The 20967-nt window shown below is 38.4% G+C and overlaps 1 protein-coding gene across 1 annotated transcript in view; it reads left to right on the top strand.

Annotated features, from left to right (window-relative positions):
* The window catches only part of CREBL2 (cAMP responsive element binding protein like 2), a 29534-nt gene extending 11660 nt beyond the window's left edge, over positions 1 to 17874 (top strand). Inside the window, exons 2-4 of the mRNA XM_019961535.2 lie at positions 10545 to 10742; positions 12161 to 12305; positions 14825 to 17874. Coding sequence (XP_019817094.1) covers positions 10545 to 10742; positions 12161 to 12305; positions 14825 to 14829 — 348 coding nt within the window. The 3' untranslated portion in view covers positions 14830 to 17874. The remainder of the gene's footprint in view (positions 1 to 10544; positions 10743 to 12160; positions 12306 to 14824) is intronic.
* The last annotated feature ends 3093 nt before the right edge of the window (positions 17875 to 20967 follow it).

Below are 20967 nucleotides of genomic sequence, written 5' to 3'. Positions count from 1 at the left end.
TTAATTTGGATGTTCTTTGTAAGATAGATTAACCAAGGAAGTTAAGGACAGACATGGAGACATGGAAGAGAGACCTGCCAGGAACCTGTGGTAATAGTCTGTAAGTAGGGTAGTGATGTAGGAGGAATAGAAAAGAAGAACTAAATCAGGGATTTTGTAAAGGAGTAAATTGGCATGACTTCAGTGAGTGGGCATGGAGAGTTGAGGGAAATTTCAAAGAAGCTTTATAAAGTGAAAACATTTGTTACTTAATCTCCTCACCACTCCCCCCATCAAGTGACTAGTGAGTTGGAGTAAATGAATCTAGTCATTAAATGAGTGACTATTTAGCATTAATATAGCAGTGCGTATAAAGCATCTGTCAGTTTTAGTCTCTTCAGGGAATTAGGTGTTCAGGTTAATGAGTCCTACCTGGGAATCTAGAAGGGAAATAGTCATGCTTGATGATAGTCATCTTGTGACAAGCTGCTATGATGCTAATCAGGGGACTTGGGTTCTAGGCTTTGCTCTGATGTTGAAAATCTTTGAACTAAAATTAGGTCATCCATGCGATGGAACAAGATAGAAAGCCCAGAAATAAACCCATGCACCTATGGGTACCTTATTTTTGACAAAGGAGGGAAGAATATACAATGGGGCAAAGACAACCTCTTCAATAAATGGTGCTGGGAAAACTGGACTGCTACATGTTTAGAGCACTTCCTAACACCACACCGAAAGATAAACTCAAAATGGATTAAAGACCTAAATGTAAGACCAGAAACTATAGAACTCTTAGAAGAAAACAGGCAGAACACTAGATGACATAAACCAAAGCAAGATCCTCTATGACCCACCTCCTAGAGTAATGGAAATAAAAACAAAAGTAAACAAGTGGGACCTGATTAAACTTAAAAGCTTTTCCACAGCAAAGGAAACTATAGGCAAGGTGAAAGGACAACCCTCAGAGTGGGAGAAAATAATAGCAAATGAAACAACTGACAACGGATTGATTTCCAAAATATACAAGCAGCTCTTACAACTCAATACCAGAAAAACAAACAGCCCAATCAAAAAGTGGGGAAAAGACCTAACAGACATTTCTCCAAAGAAGACATACAGATGGCTAACGAACACATGAAAAGATGCTCAATATTGCTCATTATTAGAAAAACGCAAATCAAAACTACAATGAGATATCACCTCACACTGGTCAGAATGGCCATCATCAAAAAGTCTACAAACAATAAATGCTGGAGAGGGTGTGGAGAAAAGGGAACGCTCTTGCCCTGTTGGTGGGAATGTAAATTGATACAGCCACTATGAAAGACGGTATGGAGATTCCTTAAAAAACTAGGAATAAAACTACCATATGACCCAGCAATCCCACTCCTAGGCATATACCCTGAGGAAACCAAAATTGAAAAAGACACATGTACCCAGTGTTCACTGAAGCACTGTTTACGATAGCTAGAACACGGAAGCAACCTAGATGTCCATCGACAGATGAATGGATAAAGGAGTTGTGGTACATATACACAAGGGAACATTACTCAGCCATAAAAGGGAACACCTTTGAGTCAGTTCTAATGAGGTGGATGAACTTAGAACCTATCATACAGAGTAAGTGAGTCAGAAAGAGAAAGTTAAATGTTGTATTCTAATGCATATATATGGAATCTAGAAAAGTGGTACTGAAGAATTTACTTACAGGGCAGCAGTGGAGAAGCAGACATAGAGAACAGACTTACAGACACGGAGAGAGGGGAGGAGAGGGTGAGATGTGTGGAAAGAGTAACATGGAAACTTAGATTACCATGTGTAATACAAATAGCCAACGGGAATTTGCTGTGTGGCTCAGGAACTCAACAGGGGCTCTGTATCAACCTAGAGGGGTGGGATGGGGAGGGAGATGGTAGGGAAGTTCAAAGGGAGGGGATATATGTATACCTATGGCTGATCAGGTTGAGGTTTGACAGAAAACAAAGTTCTGTAAAGCAATTATCCTTCAATAAAAAATAAAAACATTGGGTCATCCATGAAATAGATCACCGTGTGTGTTGTGTGTGTGCCTGCATGCGCTCACACATGCACGCATGCATGTGCATCTCCTTACCAGCAGCATCTCTGTGTATTCTGATATCTTGCCCTTTATAATGTTATTATATGTCTGCTGCATTTCACAAGTCAAAATACATTAAAGGTAAGGACCCTATCTTCTTGTATTAACATTTCTAGAGTTTGACAGTGTTTGGGGCAAAGTGAGTGTTCAATAAATGGTTGTTGAATAAATAAATGAATTTTCCCCACCTTAACTGAAAAAGGTGAGGATAACAGTTTTCCCCTCCAGTGGTGTGAAATAATGTGAGCTGCCATGTGGAGGGTTAGGGTTAGGGCTTGTCGGCAGAGAGAATGAGTGCTGTCTCCCTGCACACCCTGAGTTGGCTCTGAATTTGTTTTTGTGTTTGTTCTGAAAACACTGAAAGTAAAATGATACAAAAATCTTTGGAATAGGACTTCCTCTGGACACTGGAGTCTTTCTTTTTTGAAGAAGCCCCTGAAGGACTTAAACCTAAATCATGCCTCCTCTTTCCACGGAAATTAAACCCACTGACTGGGGAGCCGGTCGGAGAAGGCAGTGGCACCCCACTCCAGTACTCTTGCCTGGAAAATCCCATGGACGGAAGAGCCCAGTAGGCTACGGTCCATGGCGTCACTAGGAGTCGGACACGACTGAGTGACTCCACTTTCACTTTTCATTTTCATGCATTGGAGAAGGAAATGGCAACCCACTCCAGTGTTCTTGCCTGGAGAATCCCAGGGACAGGGAAGCCTGGTGGGCTGCCGTCTCTGGGGTCTCACAGAGTCAGACACGACTGAAGTGACTTAGTAGCAGCAACAGCAGCAGCAGCATGCTCAAACCTTCCACCCCCGTCATGTTTTTTTCCTCCTCATCTGCTTGTGTCTCTGTGGCACCTTCATTTTTCCTTTGCTGCTGTTTTCTGTTCTCTAAGGTTCATGTCATTTTTAAAAATAGCCCATACTATAAAATTCATCCTTTACAAATATACAATTTTGTGATTTTTTTTTAGTGTATTTATTCAGAGTTTGCAGTGATCACCACTGTCTATTGATAATTCTAGAACATTTTCATCACCCCCAAAAGAATCCCTTATAAATAAACTGAGGTATATCCATATAATGGAGGAAGTTACTCATATTATTTAGTGATTAAAAAGAAGCACATTATTAAGCTCCAAAAAGGTGTGAAGGAACTTAAATGCATATTGCTAAGTGAAAGAAGCCAGTTTGAGTAAGGTTACATACTACAAACTGTACGACTCCACTACATGACATTCTGGAAAAGGCGAAGCTATAGAGATAGTAATAAAAGTCAGTGCTTGCCAAGGTTTCAGGGTGAGGGGGGAGGAATAGGTAGAGTGCAGGAGGTTTTCGGACAGTGGAAATACTCTGTATGATACTGCAGTGGCAGATGGGTTTGTCAGAACCCACAGAATTATACAACAGAGAGTGAACTCTCAAGTAAACTATGGTCTTTACTTATTAATACCAACATGAGGCTCATCAGTTGTAACAAATGTACCATGCTAATGCAGGATGTTAATAGAGGAGACTGTGTGGGCAGAGAGAGAGGATATATGGAACTCTCTGTACTTTCTGCTGAATTTTCTTGTAAACCTAAAACAGATCTTAAAAACAATCTATTCATTTAAAAAACAAACAACAAGCCCTTTAGCAGTCACTCCCTATTCTCTCCCTCCCCTTCTCAGCCCTAAGCAACCACTGATATGCTTTCTGTTGCTGTACATTGCCTGCTCTAGACAGTCTGTATAAATGGAATCATACACCCTTTTGTATTTCCACTTCTTTCTCTTGGCATGTTTTCAAGGTTCAGTCATGTTTTACCGTGTATCAGCACTTCATTCCCTTGTATGGCTGAACAATGTTCCACTGTTTGGATCCACCATATTTTGTTACCCATTCATCAACCTTTGCACATTTGGTTGGTTTCCATTTTTTACCCATCATGAATAATGAATGGTGCCCTGAACATCTGCGTACAATTTCTTATGTGGATGTATGTTTTCATTTCTTTTGGAGATAAAACAAGACATAGAATTTCTGAGTCATATGGTAATTCTGTGTTTAATATTTTGGAGGAACTGGCAAACTGTTTTCCAAAGTGGCCGCCATTTTCCATTCCCATCAACCATGTATGAAGCTTCCATTCCTCCACATCTGTACCAATACTTGTTCTGGGCTGTCTTTTTGATTACACAGCAGCAGCAGCCATCCTAGTGGGTTTAAAGAGGTATCTCATGATTTTGATTCACATTTCCCTAATGACGTTAAGCATTTTTTCATATGTTTATTGGCATATGTCTTTGGAGAACTGTCTGTTCAAATATTCTGCCCACATTCTAATTGGATTATTTATCTTTTTACTGTTGAGTGTGAGTGTTATATTCTGGGTATGTCTCTTATGTGATTTACAGTTCTTTTCCATTGATCTCTATGTCTGTCCTTGTGCCAGTACCACACTATCTTTATTCCTATTGCTTTCTAATAAGTTTTGAAATCAGAAAGTGGGAGTCCTCTGCCTTTGTTCTTTTAAAAGATTGCTTTGGCTATTTTGGGTCCATTGTATTTCCATATGAATTTTAGGATTATCTTGTCAATTTATGCAAAAAGTCATCTGGAATTTTGATAGAAATTGTGTTGAATCTGTAGCTCAGTTTGGGGAGTACTCATCTTAACAGTATTAAGTCTACCAACCCATTAACAGGGAATGTCTTTTTATTATATCTTATTTAATTTCTTACAGTGATTTTTGTATACAAGTTTTGCAGTTCTTTCATTAAATTTATTCCTAAATATTTTATTATTTTTGATACTATTCTAAATGGAATGTTTCCATAATTTCATTTTCAGCTTGTTCATTGTGTATAGAAACACAACTGATATTTTTATCTTGATCTTGTATCTTGCAACTTTGTTCAACTCATGAGTTCTAATAGTTTTTTTGCAGATTCCTTAGAATTTTCTGTATATAAGATCATATCATCCTCAAATAGAAAATTTCCTTTATAATCTGAATGCCTTCTTTCTTTTTCTTGATTGCTGTGGCTAGAACCTCCAACACAATGTTGAATAGACATGACTGGAGAGGACAGAATCCTTATTTTGTTTCTGATCTTTGGAGAAAGATTTCAGTCTTTCACCTCTACATGATGTTGGCTGTGGGTGTTTGTTTCATAGATGCTCTTTACCAGGTTGAAGTTCCCTTCTATTCCTAGTTTTTTGAAGGTTTGCTTTTTTAAATAATATAAGGGTGTTGTATTTGTCAAGTGCTTTTACTGAGTCTGTTGAGATGAACATGTAATTTTTGTCTTTTCTCCTATTGATATGGTATATTACACTAATTGATTTTTGGTTGTTAAACCAACCTTTATTCCTGGGATAAATCATCCAGTTATGGTATATAATCCTCTTTATATGCTGTTAGATTTAGTTTGCTAGTATTTTATTGAAGATTTTTCCATCTATATTCTTAAGACATGTTGGTCTATAGTTTTCTTATATCTTGGTTTTTTGTTATCAGGCTAATTTTGGCTCATTGAATGAACTTGGTATGTTCTTTCCTCTTGTTTTTTTGGAAGGGTTTGTAAAGAATTAGTGTTAATTCTTTAAAATGCTTGGTTAATTTACCAATGAAGTCACCTGGACCTGGACTTTTCTTTATGGGAAATTTTTTGATTACTCTTTCAGTCTCTTTATTTGTCATAAGTCTTTTTAGATTTTTTTATTCCTTCTTGAGTCACTCTTGCTACTTTTTATCTTTCTAGAAATTTGTCCATTTCAACTAGGTTATCTGGTTTTTTGGCATACAATTTTTCATAGTCCTCTCTTGTAATCATTTTTACTTTGGTAAAGGTAATAGTGATGTCTTTTCTTTCAGTTTTGAGTTTAGGGTTTTGAACATTTTCTCTTGTTCGATCAGTCTAGCTAAAGGTTTGTCAATTTTGTTGGTCTTTTTGAAGCACCAGCTTTTGGTTTGATTGTTTTTTCATTCTCTGTTTTATTTATATCTACTCTGATTTTATTATTTCTTTCCATCAACTTGTTTTCAGTTTAATTTGCTCTTTTTTTCTAGTTTCTTAGGGTAAAAAGTTAGGTTATTGCCTTTAAAATCTTTCTTAATTTAGGTGTTTGTAGCTACTTCTGAGCACTGCTTTAGCTGTATCTTAAAAGTTTTGGTATGTTGTATTTTCCTGTTCATTCATCTCAAAGTATTTTTCTGATTTCCCTTGTGATCTCTTCTATGACTCATTGGTTACTTAGGAATGTCTTCTGTGGGTTTTTTAAAATTTTTATTTATTTTTTAATATATTTTTTTGGCTGCGTGGCATGTGGGATGTTAGTTCCCTAATCAGGGATCAGACCTGCACGCCCTGCATTGTAAATGTGAAGTCTTAACCACTGGACCGCCAGGGAAGTCTGTCTTTTGTGTTTTATCTGTCATATTTATTAAACATTTATTGTGAACTCATTGTGAAACCCTAGGTGGTAAAGAATGCTCAGTGGTAAAGAATCCGCCTGCCAGTGCAGGCAACACAAGAGATGTGGGTTCAGTCTCTGAGCCAGGAAGATCCCCTGGAGAAGGGAATGGCAACCCACTCCAGTATCCTTGCCTGGAAAATTCCATGGACAGAGGAGCCTGGCGGTACAGTCTGTGAGGTTGCAAAGAGTCAGACATGACTGAGCGCATGCAACACAAAACTGAAATCTAACATCCCTAATATCCTGCCTTTGTTAAATAAGTTTGCTGTGCAGAGCAAGAAAAAGCATTGGCTAGCAGGTTGCTTTTCTTAATGCTGGGTGTTAGGGACACAGGCCTTGTGAGTGTTTCCCCTAGGACCTTCTGTCCTGAGCTAACAAATATGTCTTGGGGAGGAAAAGGAGGTAAAATGGATGGTGGATAAAGTACACTGTTTTAAAAACAGCTGTTTAAACTTTTGTGTGGTCCTGTGTTAGTAGAAGTAAAATTAGAACAGGAAAAAAAGTTAAATTGGAGAGTTATTTTAATAGTTTTCTTTGGAGTCGGTGTTGTGCACAAATTAGTACTTTTATTTAGCCACATTAATGTGCTTCCTCAGAGAATGAGAGTATGTGGTTGCCTTTGAATTTATGAAAATTTTAAGAAGCATTAATAAGAATAACTTTTGTTTCAGACATATTTAAGGAATTCGTGGGGTTGATTTCAGTTTTAGTTCCTGGTTCCTCATTTCTAATTAACTTCCCTTATCCATCCCCCAAGGTTTATGGCGTATGAAATACGTAAAGTTCAGTTGTTAAGGCAACTATTATACTAACCTGCGTTTGTATGATGATAATCCCCTCCTTTTTTAAACAAAGTGCTTTCATACATTATTTTACTTAAGATTTACAATAATCCTGTGATGTGCTTGACTCTCTTGAAAACTGGTACATTAATCAGATTTTAGCTGGCACCAAAAGCCAAAATTTCAGTTTATTACTGACTGAGGAAAAATTAAGCTAGAGAAGTGGTGGTTATGTGGTCTTAAATGTAATTTTACAGATGATGTAAAGTACAGGAACCCTAGATTTATTTACTCTGCCTTTCTAATTAAAAAAAAAAAGGAAATAGTTGCAATGTAAATATTTTACTTCCGTGAAAACTAAACAAAGGGTTATACCTTTTGTTTGATTTTTATGACTACACTAAGTTTGTGTAAAAAAAATCAGTGAAGTTTGTGCAGTACACTATGTCCTTCTGACTTCTCAAAGGCGCCATTCCTGAATTCCATTCCTGAATTAATTAATTAAAAACAGCAATATATGAAGATACTGGTTTGTAATGGTGTGTGATTGATGACTCATTTTACTATATAAAGAATAGATGTGATTACCGTTTATTTCACTAAGGACATGGGTTTAGGCTATAAATATATTGCTTTTTGGGAGAAGGCAATGGCGACCCACTCCAGTACTCTTGCCTAGAAAATCCCATGGACGGAGGAGCCTGGTGGGCTGCAGTCCATGGGGCCGCTAAGAGTTGGACACGACTGAGCAAATTCACGTTCACTTTTCACTTTAATGCACTGGAGAAGGAAATGGCAACCCACTCCAGTGTTCTTGCCTGGAGAATCCCAGGGACGGGGGAGCCTGGTGGGCTGCCGTCTCTGAGGTCGCACAGAGTTGGACACAACTGAAGTAACTTAGCAGCATATTGCTTTTTAAAAACTATCAATAGCAAATATACTATGTTTTATTGAAGGGTGATTTCAAAATACTTCATTAAAATTGCACAGTTGATAAGCATAATTTAAAATTTAGCCCATAGTAATACTTGGATCAGCTAGTTACCCAGCAATTGCTAATTGTATACTTAACTGTGAAGAAAAGTTCCCAGGCGTGTATATTATTATACTGAAATTTAAAAAACGTGATGATACAGAATAGGAAAGCTTTAAAAGACCAGTTTTTGAAAAGTTCAAACTAATTTGGGAGTAGCACTGAAGCAGTTAGCTTTGAAGATGGTGGTAGAAAGGAAAGATTTTTTTTCCAAGAGCCTCGGAGTATTCAGTCTCATTTCAGAGCCACTCTATAAAATGCTGGATGCAATGGTTAGCTGTCATATTGTGACACAGGATTTGGTAAATGTAGCCGACTCACATATGAAATTTGGTTTTCCTGATCTCACCATGATACTAAGCAATGATCTGATCTTTACAAGGTACTGGGCATTGTTGGTGTATAGTATTAATGGTGATTTCAAGCATACAAACAAATCAGAGTTTTAATATCCAAATGAAGATTGATCCTTTAAGTTTTGTTACCTAGTTAAGACTTCTACATTTAGTTCAATGATTTGCCAGTGTTTGAGTTTTTCATCTTCTCTTTTAAAATTGCCTTTAAAGCGTCTGCCTGCAATTGCGGGAGACCTGGTTTCGATCCCTGGGTCAGGAAGATCCCCTGGAGAAGGCAATGGCAACCCACTCCAGTATTCTTGCCTGGAGAATCCCATGGATGGAGGAGCCTGGTGGGCTACAGTGCATGGGGTCGCAAAGAGTTGGACACAACTGAGCGACTTAACTTTAACTTTTAAAGCCTCAGTAATATCCCTTTCAGTATACTGAAGTTGTAACATTTTTATTCTTTGAGGGTAATCTTCAGAAAGAACTAGACATCATTTGTAACCTCATTGGATGAACAAAGTGGACAATCAGATTGCTTGGGGATTTAAAGAATAATGTATTACTTGAAAGTAATATGGTGTATTGTGTTGTGGCCTATAAGAAACTGGCTCCAAAAGCAGCTTTCAAGAAAGGTTATTCATTGGAGTAAATGTACCCCTTTCAAAGTGACTCCTTTAAAGGAAATTCATTTGATGTATAAGTTCAGGTTCATGTATTTTAAAATTCATTACCTTTATCTCATAGTTATATCTTGTGTAAGAACTTGGGGAAACTCCAAAGCTAAACAATGAAGAAGATTAGATTACTTTGCCAGTCACCAAAAAACCATGCCTGTGCAGGTAACTGAACAGCAGGGGTATTGAGAGGATGTCTGTGACACCAGTGGGAGCAGGCAGAATCTCCTGAGACAGTCCCAGGGGCAGGAGAGAATTATCCCGAAAATGTCAGGGTCTTCCCGTGTGTTCCTTTGGGCTCAACAAATTTGAAGAGGGAATTGAGAGCCAAATTGCTTAGGATACGTACTTATTTATATATACACCCAATTTTAAATAGAAATTTTATATTTTTCTAATTATAAATACTGAAAATAATTAAAAATACAGATGAGAAAGAAGCTTTTTCTAATCACACCTATTGGAAAAGTCCTCACTGACCTTTGGTTAAGATCCTTTCTTCTATGTGTTGTTTTGTGAGATTGAGATCATACTGAACTTACACTTTTCAATACTGATTTTTATTTACTTATGACTTTCTTAATAAAAATAATTTGTGAACAAAATGTGTAATGGCAGTTTCTTGTTATCCAGCTGCTTATGGTTCATAAAGTGTACTATGAGTGTGTTCTTGGTTGCTCAGTCGTGTCCGACTCTTTGCAACCCCATGGACTATAGCCTGCCAGGCTCCTCTGTCCATGGGAATTCTTCAGGCAAGAATACTGAAGTGGGTTGCCTTGCCCTCCTCCAGGGGATCGTCCAAACCCAGAGATCGAACCCACATCTCCCACATTGCTGGTGGATTCTTTACTGTCTGTGCCACCAGAGAAACCCAAAGTTGACTATAAAGCTATGTAAAGTTTATTATGAAAAAAAGTTTAGTAGAAATAATGAACACTTACACTGTTTCTTCCCTATTCTTGGTGTGAAAAGTATCAGAAAAAAATATGAAGCAAAGAATCATAAGGCATGTGATGGGATCGTGCTTTCTTAGTTCCGTGGGCTCTATTTATTTATTTGTAAATGTTTTCCTTGCTAATATGCAGCCACAGTCACTTTCCTAGACTCAGAACTAAGGAAAAAAAATGACTACTACTTTCTCTTGCTGAAGGTGGTTGGAGGTAAAGTGAAGAAGCCCGGCAAACGTGGTCGAAAGCCAGCCAAAATTGACTTGAAGGCAAAACTCGAGAGGAGCCGGCAGAGTGCAAGAGAATGCCGGGCCAGGAAAAAACTGCGGTATCAGTATTTGGAAGAATTGGTATCCAGCCGGGAAAGAGCCATTTGTGCTCTTAGAGAGGAACTGGAAATGGTAAGAAAGCCTGTCAGTAAATGTACGAAACAGTCAACCTAAATTGTATTAAAACCTGAAGATACGAGTTTTCAGCTATACAGTTGATGAACATGAGAGAGAATATTTATTTGTTAGAGAGAACGTAGGGAAATACTCATTTTTCATACGTTCTTGGTGGGAGTAGAAAGTGACTATTTCACTAAGGGATTATTTACGATATGAGACAAAAAGGAGAATAACCCAAATGCTCAACAGTCAGGGATTGGTTAAATAAATCATACTACATTCATATATTGGACTACTTTGTAGCCATGAAAATCACAGTGCACATATGTATGTACTGATATGGAAAGACACAACATATTGCTAAGTGGAAAAAGCAGTATAACAATATGTAACAATATGCATTGTACGATACTATTAGGCCTGCTTTTATTCATTCATTCAGATTTCAAGAGAATAGAAACCTCGATAGTACTGTAAGCTCAGGGGAGGAGGTGATAGGTTGGAAGAGAGAAAGATGTAGCTAACATGATCATTAACATGGGGACAGGCTGCCCCAGCTTTTTAGAAGGTCAGGTTGGGGCATGGCGAGAGTCCAGATGCACACTATTCAGGAGACTTTTTTTTTAATATGCTGAATTTAACTTATAAATTATTTTTTTACCTCCTGCAGTGTAAGCCACTGGAGGACTTAATCTTTGGATTGATTAATCTTTTATACCCCCAAAGTCTATAGTATACACTTTGGTAGAAAGTAGATGTTTAGTGAATATTTATGAACTAGAGAAAGGAAATTACAAAGTTACTTACTTTAGGAGTGGAAATAATAATGTGACAGTCAGCACAAAGAGATGAATTTTGATGTGTGGCACTCTACTGCTGCTGCTGCTGCTAAGTCACATCAGTCGTGTCCGACTCTGTGCAACCCCATAGACGGCAGCCCAAGAGGTTCCTCTGTCCCTGGGATTCTCCAGTTAAATTTGGCAAGAATACTGGAGTGGGTTGCCATTTCCTTCTCCAATGCATGAAAGTGAAAAGTGAAAGTGAAGTCGCTCAGTCGTGCCCAACTCTTAGCAACCCCGTGGACTTCGGCCTACCAGGCTCCTCCGTCCATGGGATTCTCCAGGCAAGAGTACTGGAGTGGGATGCCATTGCCTTCTCCCGTGGCACTCCACAGGGAGGTGGTATTTTAGCCAGAGGGGCCTTTTACATCTGAGCAGTACTCCAGCACATCACAAGGAAATTCAGTGGTAGTTTTTCACCCTCCTTTCTGAAGATAGCAGGCCTCATCCATGTCCTAGGTCATGAATAGGAATACAGTAGAAGGTGGGGTTGCCAGCAGCCAGTTTGACCTCTAGTTATGGGAGTTGTTCTGTCTAGGATTTTCTACCTGACTAGTAGAATTTTACTCAATTATATTTTACATATTTCAGTACAAGCAGTGGTGCATGGCAATGGACCAAGGTAAAATCCCTTCTGAAATAAAGGCCCTACTCACTGGAGAAGAGCAGAGCAAATCTCAGCAGAACTCAAGCAGGCACATGAAAGCTGGGAAGACAGACGCTAACAGCAACTCCTGTGAGTACGGTACATGGAAGAGTTTATCTTCAGAGGAGTGACTCAAAATAGGCTTTCTGTTGACCGCTTCCCTTGCTGTGTTTTCAAATAAAATAAAATGGCGATGTCATTTGTAATACACTGGTAACCAAGTGAAATTGCATTATATTCTAAATATTGAAATGTGTTATACATGGGGTCTATAAAGAGCAGCTGATAAATTCATGGCAATTTTAAAAAGTAGAGTTCGTCGATAAATGAGAGTGTACCATTCTAGTAGTTGTCATTATTATTATTGGCCTCACTGCACAGCTTGTGGGATAATAGTTCCCCAATCAGAGATTGAACCCAGGCCCACAGCAGTGAAAATGCCAAGTTTGAACCACTGGACCACCAGGGAATCCCCTAGTTATTGTTAATAATAACAATACCTTTTATTTTGATTTTGATTTACAAAGTACTTTCACTTATATTTATCTTAATTATTTCCTCCAATCACTGTGTTAAGTATAATTGTACTTTTTACTTTATAGATAAAGAAATAGTACAGGAGCTTGGTAAGGTGCCCAGGGTCACACAGCTGTAGGTAGAACCTGTCCTCACCTAGCTCAGGCTCTATATATTTCAGTAGCCCATCACCATAAGGATTTTTTTTTAGTTAGGGAGAAATTCACATAACATAAAATTAATCATTCTAAAGTAACAATTGAGAGGCATTTGGGATTTTCACACTGTTGTACAGCAACCACCTCTGTCTATTTAGAAAACATTGTATCACCGCAAAAGAAAACTCTAAACTCATTAGTGGTTACTCTATCACCCTCCCTCCAGGTCCTGGTAACTATGAATCTGCATTCTGTCTCTGTGGATTTACCTGTTCTTGGATATTCTGTATAAATGGACTCATAAGTGTGTGACTTTTTTGTGTCTGGCTTCTTGAATGAGCTAGCATAATGTTTTCAAGGTTCATCCACTTTGTAGCATGTATCAGTATCTCATTCCATTTTATGACTGCATAATATTCTCTTATACATGTATACCACAATTTATTTATCCATTTATCCATTGATGGATATTTGTTTCTACCTTTGGCTGTTGCAAACAGTGTTACTATAAACATGCGTGTATAAGTATACATTTGAGTGCCGGTTTTCAATTGTTTTGGGTGTATACCAGAAGTGGAATTGCCGGGTCATATGGTAATTATGTATTTTTTAGAAGAACTACAAATTATTTCCCACAGCAGCTGAAATGTTTTACATTACCACCACAGTATATGAAGTTTCCCATTTCTCTGCATCTTGCCAACACTTTTTATTTTCCATTTTTGAAAAATGTAGCCTTCCTGGTGAAGTGGCATCTGATTGTGGTTTTGATTTCCATTTTTCCTTAATGATGCTGAGCAACTTTTCATGTGCTTGCTGGCCATTTGTATATCTTTGAAAAAAGCGTCTGTGTATGTCCCTTGCCCATGTTTTAATTGAGTTGTTCTTCATTTTGTTGTTGAGTTGTAAGAATTCTTTATATATTCTGGATTCTAGACCTTTATCAGATATATGATTACAGATATTTCTCCTATACTATAGGTTGTCTTTTCACTTTCTTGATAAGTGTCCTTTGGTGCACAAAAGACTTTAATTTTGAGGAAGTCCATTTTATCTATTTTTAATTTTGTTGTTCATGCTTTGGGTACCCTATCTAACAATTCACTGTGAAATCCAAGGTCGTGAAAATTTGCCCCAACGTTTTCTTCTAAGAGCTTTATGCTTTTAGGTCTTACATATCATTGATCTATTGAGTTAATATTTCTATGTGGTATAAGATAGAAGTCCAGCTTAATTCTTTTGCATGTGAAGATAACAGTTGTCTCAGCACCATTTGTTGATGAGGCTGTATTTTAGAATGAAGGTGTCATGTGTTGATTTGTTCATCATTGTGATTGTTTTTTATAAGGAAATGTTATAAATTTTTTATCCTTTAAAAAAATTGTTACGAAGAGACTCTCTGGTGGCTCACTGGTAAAGAATCTGAGACACAAGTTCAATCCCTGATCTGAGAAGATCCCACATACTGTGGAGTAACTTGGCCTCTGGGCTATAACTGTTGAGCCTGTGCACTGGAGCCCAGGACCCGCAATTGCTAAAGCCTGACCTCCCTAGAGCCCATGCTCCCCAGGAGCAGCTACCATAACGAGACTCTTGTGCACTGCAACAAACAGTAGCCCCTGCTCACCGCAACTAGAGAAAAGCCCGCACAGTAACACGGACCCAGCATAGCCAAAAATAAATACATAAATAAAATTATTTTTAGAATTTTTTATGAAATTGAAGGATTGGCTTTTTGATCACTTTTATTATATGAAGTAATATTTGCCTTAATCTAAATGGAATTAATGGGAAAAAAGCAACTCAGTTCAGTTTTCTTTCAGTCTATATTTAAAAATAGTCTTCCTGTAGATACTAAATTTTAAAAATGCGTATTAAAACAGATTAACCAAACCTCTTTAAAAACATTCTTACATTAGTAACTTTACTTTTCAGGGTGAAGATCATATAAAATGATGAGTCAGTGACTGAAGCCAATATTCTGACCCTATGGAGGATGAATAGGCAAGATTGTGCTTCTTGGCTCCATTTACTACCTACTGCTCAGTCATCTCTGTAAATCTGCAGTTTCTACCAAAATGTGTGATCATAGATCTCAAAGAATTTTGCTTTGATTTTCAACACTTAGAAAATTTACAGACATTCAGACTTGTTCTGGTTGGTATTGCCATGTTGCGATGCTTGAAAGCACAAGAAAAGAAAGAGTGAGTGAAGATTGTATTTTTGCACCTCAACTCCACATTGCTTTACTGGTTAATTTATATTCTTTCCATGTACTTCATGTAATTGTATTTGTATGTGTGTTTGGGTGTCATTTCCTTTCATGTTCTTGATTGCCCTACAAAGAGAAACCAAATGGGCTGATGACTAACTACTAAGTCCTCAGCCTTTTATGGACCTAATCTGATTTCTTTATATTTACTTGAGTCATGTTTATTTTCTGCATGAACCATGATTTCTCCTGTGAGCCATTCCAGCATAAGCTGTGAATATATAGTAACAAATATATACACTTCTATTTTTGTAATCCATAATGATATGCCTGTTTTAAATAATGTACACATTAACAAAATCCATCAAGAAAGTCCTTAAGATAGCTTCTATTTAAAACTTTAATTGCTGTCTTTTCAAACTGTATTTATACAAGTTTATTAGGGCCTGATCCATACTTGGAGAATAATCAGTCAAACTTTTTATTTTGAAATAAGAAATAACCTGTTAGGCATTTCAGCAGCATATATCATCTTGACAACCCAGAGTATGTATGTATGTGTGCGTTTCTATTGTATGTGTTTCTGTATGTATATGGGGGAGGGCAGGAGTGAATGTTCACACACATTTCGTTGTGTAGTCAACTAATTAGGAGAATTGTTCTAAAGACAGTGGGATGAAATTAGCTGCTGAGATGGGAGTTTCTGCCTCAGGAGATCCGGAACCAAATGAGGGACACATTGCTGGTGGGTCAAATGGCTTTAGCTATAACCAGAACACTTAGTTTCTTCCCTGACTTGAGTTTCCTTATGAATGTATTCTGAGCCAGAGAGAAATACACTGCGGCTGTGCCTCCGGTTGGGCCCTGGCCCTGCCTCCGCTCCGGAGTGAAGCACTGGAGCCAGAGTCTTACCCAGCACCGCCAGTCAGGGGGCCCGGTGGGAGGGGCGAGGGCAGAGGCGTTTTCTCCAATTCCCATCACAGCTGCCTTTGCTTTCTTCCTGGCTACCAAGTGGAATGATGGTTGAGGAATCACACTCATATGATACACTCAGACCTGGGAATCTTTTGACGTCCCCACTGAGACACTTTAACACTCTCTCTTTTCTTTCGCGTAGTTAAAAAAGGAGGTTGTGGTCTCCGTTGCTGCTAAATTGTAATTGTTCTTTGCTCTGAGGAAGCAAACATTTGGTTTCCAAATATAATGTGTTTTGTCACAAACTAGTTTAGGAGGAGGCATTCTAGTCTAGCTTGTCTGTGAGGCGGAACATGAGACGGACCACGTAGTTTCAGGTGACAAGGTACTTCCGTCCCTTCTCTGAGGCCATGCGTTGGAATTAAGTGCCTCCCTGAGTTCCTAAAGTGCTCTCGTGCGTAGGTCCCAGACTCAGATCCCAAGTCCAGTCCTTTGTGACAGCTGATAAACCACTAGCCCAGTCTGCTGGGTCTCTCTGTTCTGGAGGACTAGGGGTTTAAGAGTATTTAATGTCTTTTTTGGATCATAAATATAGATAGATTGTTAATATTCAGGACTTGAGAATTTAAATGTTTTAAATACAGTGTTCAGATTGTAATGGGTTATGTTTTTGCCATCTGGTCTATTCAAATGTATATTTTTATTTTGCAAAACAACCCAAGATTTAACTCTGTTGCTTTGTTCAGTACCTTTTGAATTCCCCAGAAGAGTTGTTTTCAAAGCAAACATTCCAAATGAATGTGGCTCTTCTATGGAATGTCTCCATTGTGCTCCAAGTGTTTCTTCTCTGGTTGTGATTTTAAATCACTGGCTCCTTTAAGCTGTTCCCCTGCTGCCCTTTACAAGAAAGAGCACTGACTTTGTCCTCAGGTAGAGGATGTGTAATTTTGGGTGAAAGTAAATTATAATTTATTTGAGTTTATTCTGAAACCGGTCTATTTGGTATCTTGCAGTAGATCAAACCAAGAGAAAGTTCATTGGTCTTAAATAAGAAAGCTCCAATTGCTTTGGGTTCTGTGCAGGCTGCACACCTGGGCCCCCTGAAGCACGTTAATAAACGTCGCTGATGAAGACAGCTGGAGCATTTCTCGCCCCATTCCAGTTAGGGGGCAGCAAGCTGAAATCCTGGCATCTCTTACTTACCTGTAAGGACAACAGACACACAGAAAGAGAACAAAAGAGGGGGGAGTCAGTGAACTCAGGCCTCTCTGAGTAGACAGAGCACTTTTCCTTTTTCCCAAAGGAAGGTAAGGAGGGAGATATATTTATGTATTTAGGCCAGTCATATTCTGTCATTAATTTAGCACAGACTTGCTGTGTATTAGAGCAACTGAGTATAACATGGAATAAGTTTGACTAGGTCAAATTTTAGCATATAGTTGACATTCTTAAATTTTTTTCTATTTTATCTAAAATCTTTCTAATATATCTGAATCAGAATCTTATCTTGCTGCAGCAAATTCATATCACTCTTTACCAGCTAATTGACAGTATTTATGAGCATCACCATTTAGCATTTTATCATCTTTGAATTGTAATAGGCTTGATTTGACTCATTATAAAAAGTATAGATTTAAACTGGGCTCACCTTTAGTTAAAGGCTAATAAAAATGAAAAACATAAATGTGATATATCAGAAAATCAGTTGCATATTATCAATTACATTTTTAGTTTTAAAAGAGAGGAAATTTAATTCTAAACCACATGGTATTTGGGGGCATTGAAGGAATCCTTCTTTTTCTGAAGAGCATTGTACAATTATATTTTTATGAAAAATAAAATATCTTCACCACAGCTATCTCAGGTTGTCTGTTTCATAGTACTGGGGTGTATCTGTATAAGCAGAGTAAAAAGAGATTTAGGCAGAACTGGTCTTGAATCCATTTTCTGAGTCACCTTGAATTATTTAATCTCTCAGACTGTTTCCTCATCTGTAAAAAAGGGGAAGGATGATTTTCCAGAGTTAATTTGATAGGCTAAATAGAGTTATGAGAAACTGCTTCTTTAGTAAAGAACTACATTAAGTGTGCCTGGGTTTGACTGTTGTTAAAATGTCATTCGTTAAAGATAAACATTTAATGGACTAGAATCTAAATATGTAGTGTTGTAGGTATTATGTTTCTGAAGCCTTTTTAGTTATATCATTATGTCTATCCCTGGAATGGTGTAGCTGGAGGCTCTTTTTAGCAATAATAGCCTTCATGGAGTGCTGCAGTCCATGGGGTTGCAAAGAGTTGGACACCACTGAGCGACTAAACTGATTAGACTAAGGAACAATTAATGTTCCACCCGGCAGTAACATCTGCATAGAGCAGGTTTTCAGGCTGCTAGGTAACCTGGTTCATTTTTCCCTTATTCCATCCACTTTACTTAATCACAGAGTATCGTGAATCGAAGCCAGGACTGCTACAGAATGTGGACTGCACAAGGGCACACAGTTGAGGAAGTGATGGGCCTAAAATCACCTTCCCTTCGATAAGCCACGTGTGCAGGAAAGGGTACCTGCCATTGCTCACCAGGGCATACAGGTGGTGTGGGTCTGCCTGGAGAGGAGCTTTTCTTAATTTCTTCACCCGGAGGGTACCTTTTCTAAAACGTGCAGAACAGCTGTGTGCTGCAGCTGGCGTACTGCTGGCCCTAGAGGAAAGCCAGTGGTGTGCGTCTAACCTAACTGCATGCTGAATGACATCAGATGGGCAGCTTTTAATCAGTAATGATGGGAGTATCGACACCACAGAAATCAGGCATTTCCCTCCCCGGCCAGAGAGTGGGTTTTTAGCACACCACTGAAAAAGGCCTGGTGTAGGCTGGAATGGCCCTGATCAGAGCAGGCACATTTGAGGCCCCCAAACTACATGACTGGAGGACACGTGGAGCTTAAAGGACTCTGTAAGTCTGTAGGCAGCTTGGTGTCCATATCAGATTCAGCTTACAAGACAGATAGATGATGGTTGTGACTCAGAAACTGTTCTGGGTTGCAGAGAAATACCCAGCTGGATTCTGGAAATGACTAGGAGGCAAATCAGCTGAATTCTTTCTTAAAGCAAGCCTTAGGGTCAAAGTGATAGAACTAATTTACCGATTGTGACACTGCTCCTGGGCTGAGGGTTAGGCTGCAGTTTGACAATATGCTCTGGCTTTGCACTATTTTGACTCTGCAGGAGGGTAAATATTTGAGCAGGGAAAATTTCCTGAGGTCCAGCAGAGCCCAGTTCAATCCTGCTGTGCCTCAGTGCCCCTTTCCTGAGAGGAAAATAATGTCAAGCGCTTTACAGCCCTAAACCCAATCAAGTCAGCAGACTAGAAATGATGACACCTGCACCTCCACTAGGTAGCCTTGGATAATAGTTCAGATTATTTCTACTTCTTGTGCGCAGAATCAACAGGCCAAAAGCCCATAGTGAATTCTGGATTTTGTCACTTCAATGGAATAAAGACCATGCTTACTTATTTCACAAAAGCTATAGGGTTCATGATGAAAAGTAAATAATGATGTCTCTCAAACCTCAGGCCCTTAATGAACTGAATTCCAAGATCACATGAGCTTGGAAGCAAGATTCTACATCCATTGAACCTTCAGATGAGACCCTAGCCCTGGCCAACACTGATTGCAGCCTTGTGAATCAAACGACAGCTTTGGGAATCAAAGCTATGTCCAGACTCCTGACCCACAGAAGTTATGAGATTAAACAATGTCTTTTATTTTAATCTGCCAAATTTGGGGGTGATATGCACTAATAGGGGCTTCCCAGGTGGCGCTGATGGTAAAGAACCCACCTGTCAATGGAGACCTAAGAGACGCAGGTTCCATTGAAGCAGGAAATGGCAACCCACCCCAGTATTCTTGCCTGGAAAGTTCCATGGACAAAGGAGCCTGACAGGTTACAATCCATGGGGCTGCAAAGAGTCAGACACAACTAGCAACTGAGCCATAAACATATGCAATAATAACTAACATAATTTTTTTCATTTTTTTCCATATGAAATGCAGATTTCATACTCAGTTTATAAAAATAGGCTAGTTTCAAATATCTTCCAAAATAACAGTAAACAAAAACAATGACCACACTCCTCTTTTTTCAGATCCCTTATTCATCACGCAACTTACCGTTATACTTCCAGGTTCCCAATAATTCCAAAATTAGTAAGAATGTGCCCTCAGTAAGTCATCTAAGCTTTCTGGTCATTGGAAAGGACTGTACCCCCTTGTAAATGAATATATTAGCTTCTGGTTAATATACTTCAATCTCCTATGAGGATGACTAGGGAGAGGAGTCAACTTTAGTCTATAGAATTTATTCTGGGGGGGTGAAGCCAGGTTGGGACAATCACACTAAGATCATCAGCAGTTCTTTGAGGCCAGGTGATGAATGCCAGTCCCTCCAGCCTATGGTCCATTCAGCCTGTGGGCAATCTTGGCTGCCAAAGGGCAAAGTCTCACTTTCACCTTCCAGAAGGTGTGACAGCTCAGATAAACAGAACAGAAACAGATGCTACTAGAGATCTCTACCTAGTCTGTGAAATTACACTGAGTGTTAATATGTGGTCTTTTTTAGTTGAGAGTTCCTTTAAACCACAAAACTAATATTCTTTTAGTATTTTTCCCCTTTGTCCTTCCAATAGTATACATACTCACATATCTTTTCTTTAAAAAAAAAAAAAAAGCCATATATCATTTTGCTGGTTTAAATTTTTCTTCAAAATAAACTTAAAAGTTCCTTACAATATTGGTGTTGATAAGTTTCAGTCTCTGGCTTTTCATTGTGTTTCTTTGCCCTTTCACTCCAGTTACCAAATAGCTTAAAAAAAAAAAACAAAAAACAACACCTTAAATTTCACTTGATTTCATTTAAATTTGTTTTTCTAATTACAGTGTGATTCACTTACAGTT

The sequence above is a fragment of the Bos indicus genome, chromosome 5, assembly GCF_029378745.1.
Source record: "Bos indicus isolate NIAB-ARS_2022 breed Sahiwal x Tharparkar chromosome 5, NIAB-ARS_B.indTharparkar_mat_pri_1.0, whole genome shotgun sequence".
Taxonomy (NCBI): domain Eukaryota; kingdom Metazoa; phylum Chordata; class Mammalia; order Artiodactyla; family Bovidae; genus Bos; species Bos indicus.
The sequence above is the reverse complement of the archived record's forward strand: the minus strand, read 5'-3'. Positions and strand labels throughout refer to the sequence as shown.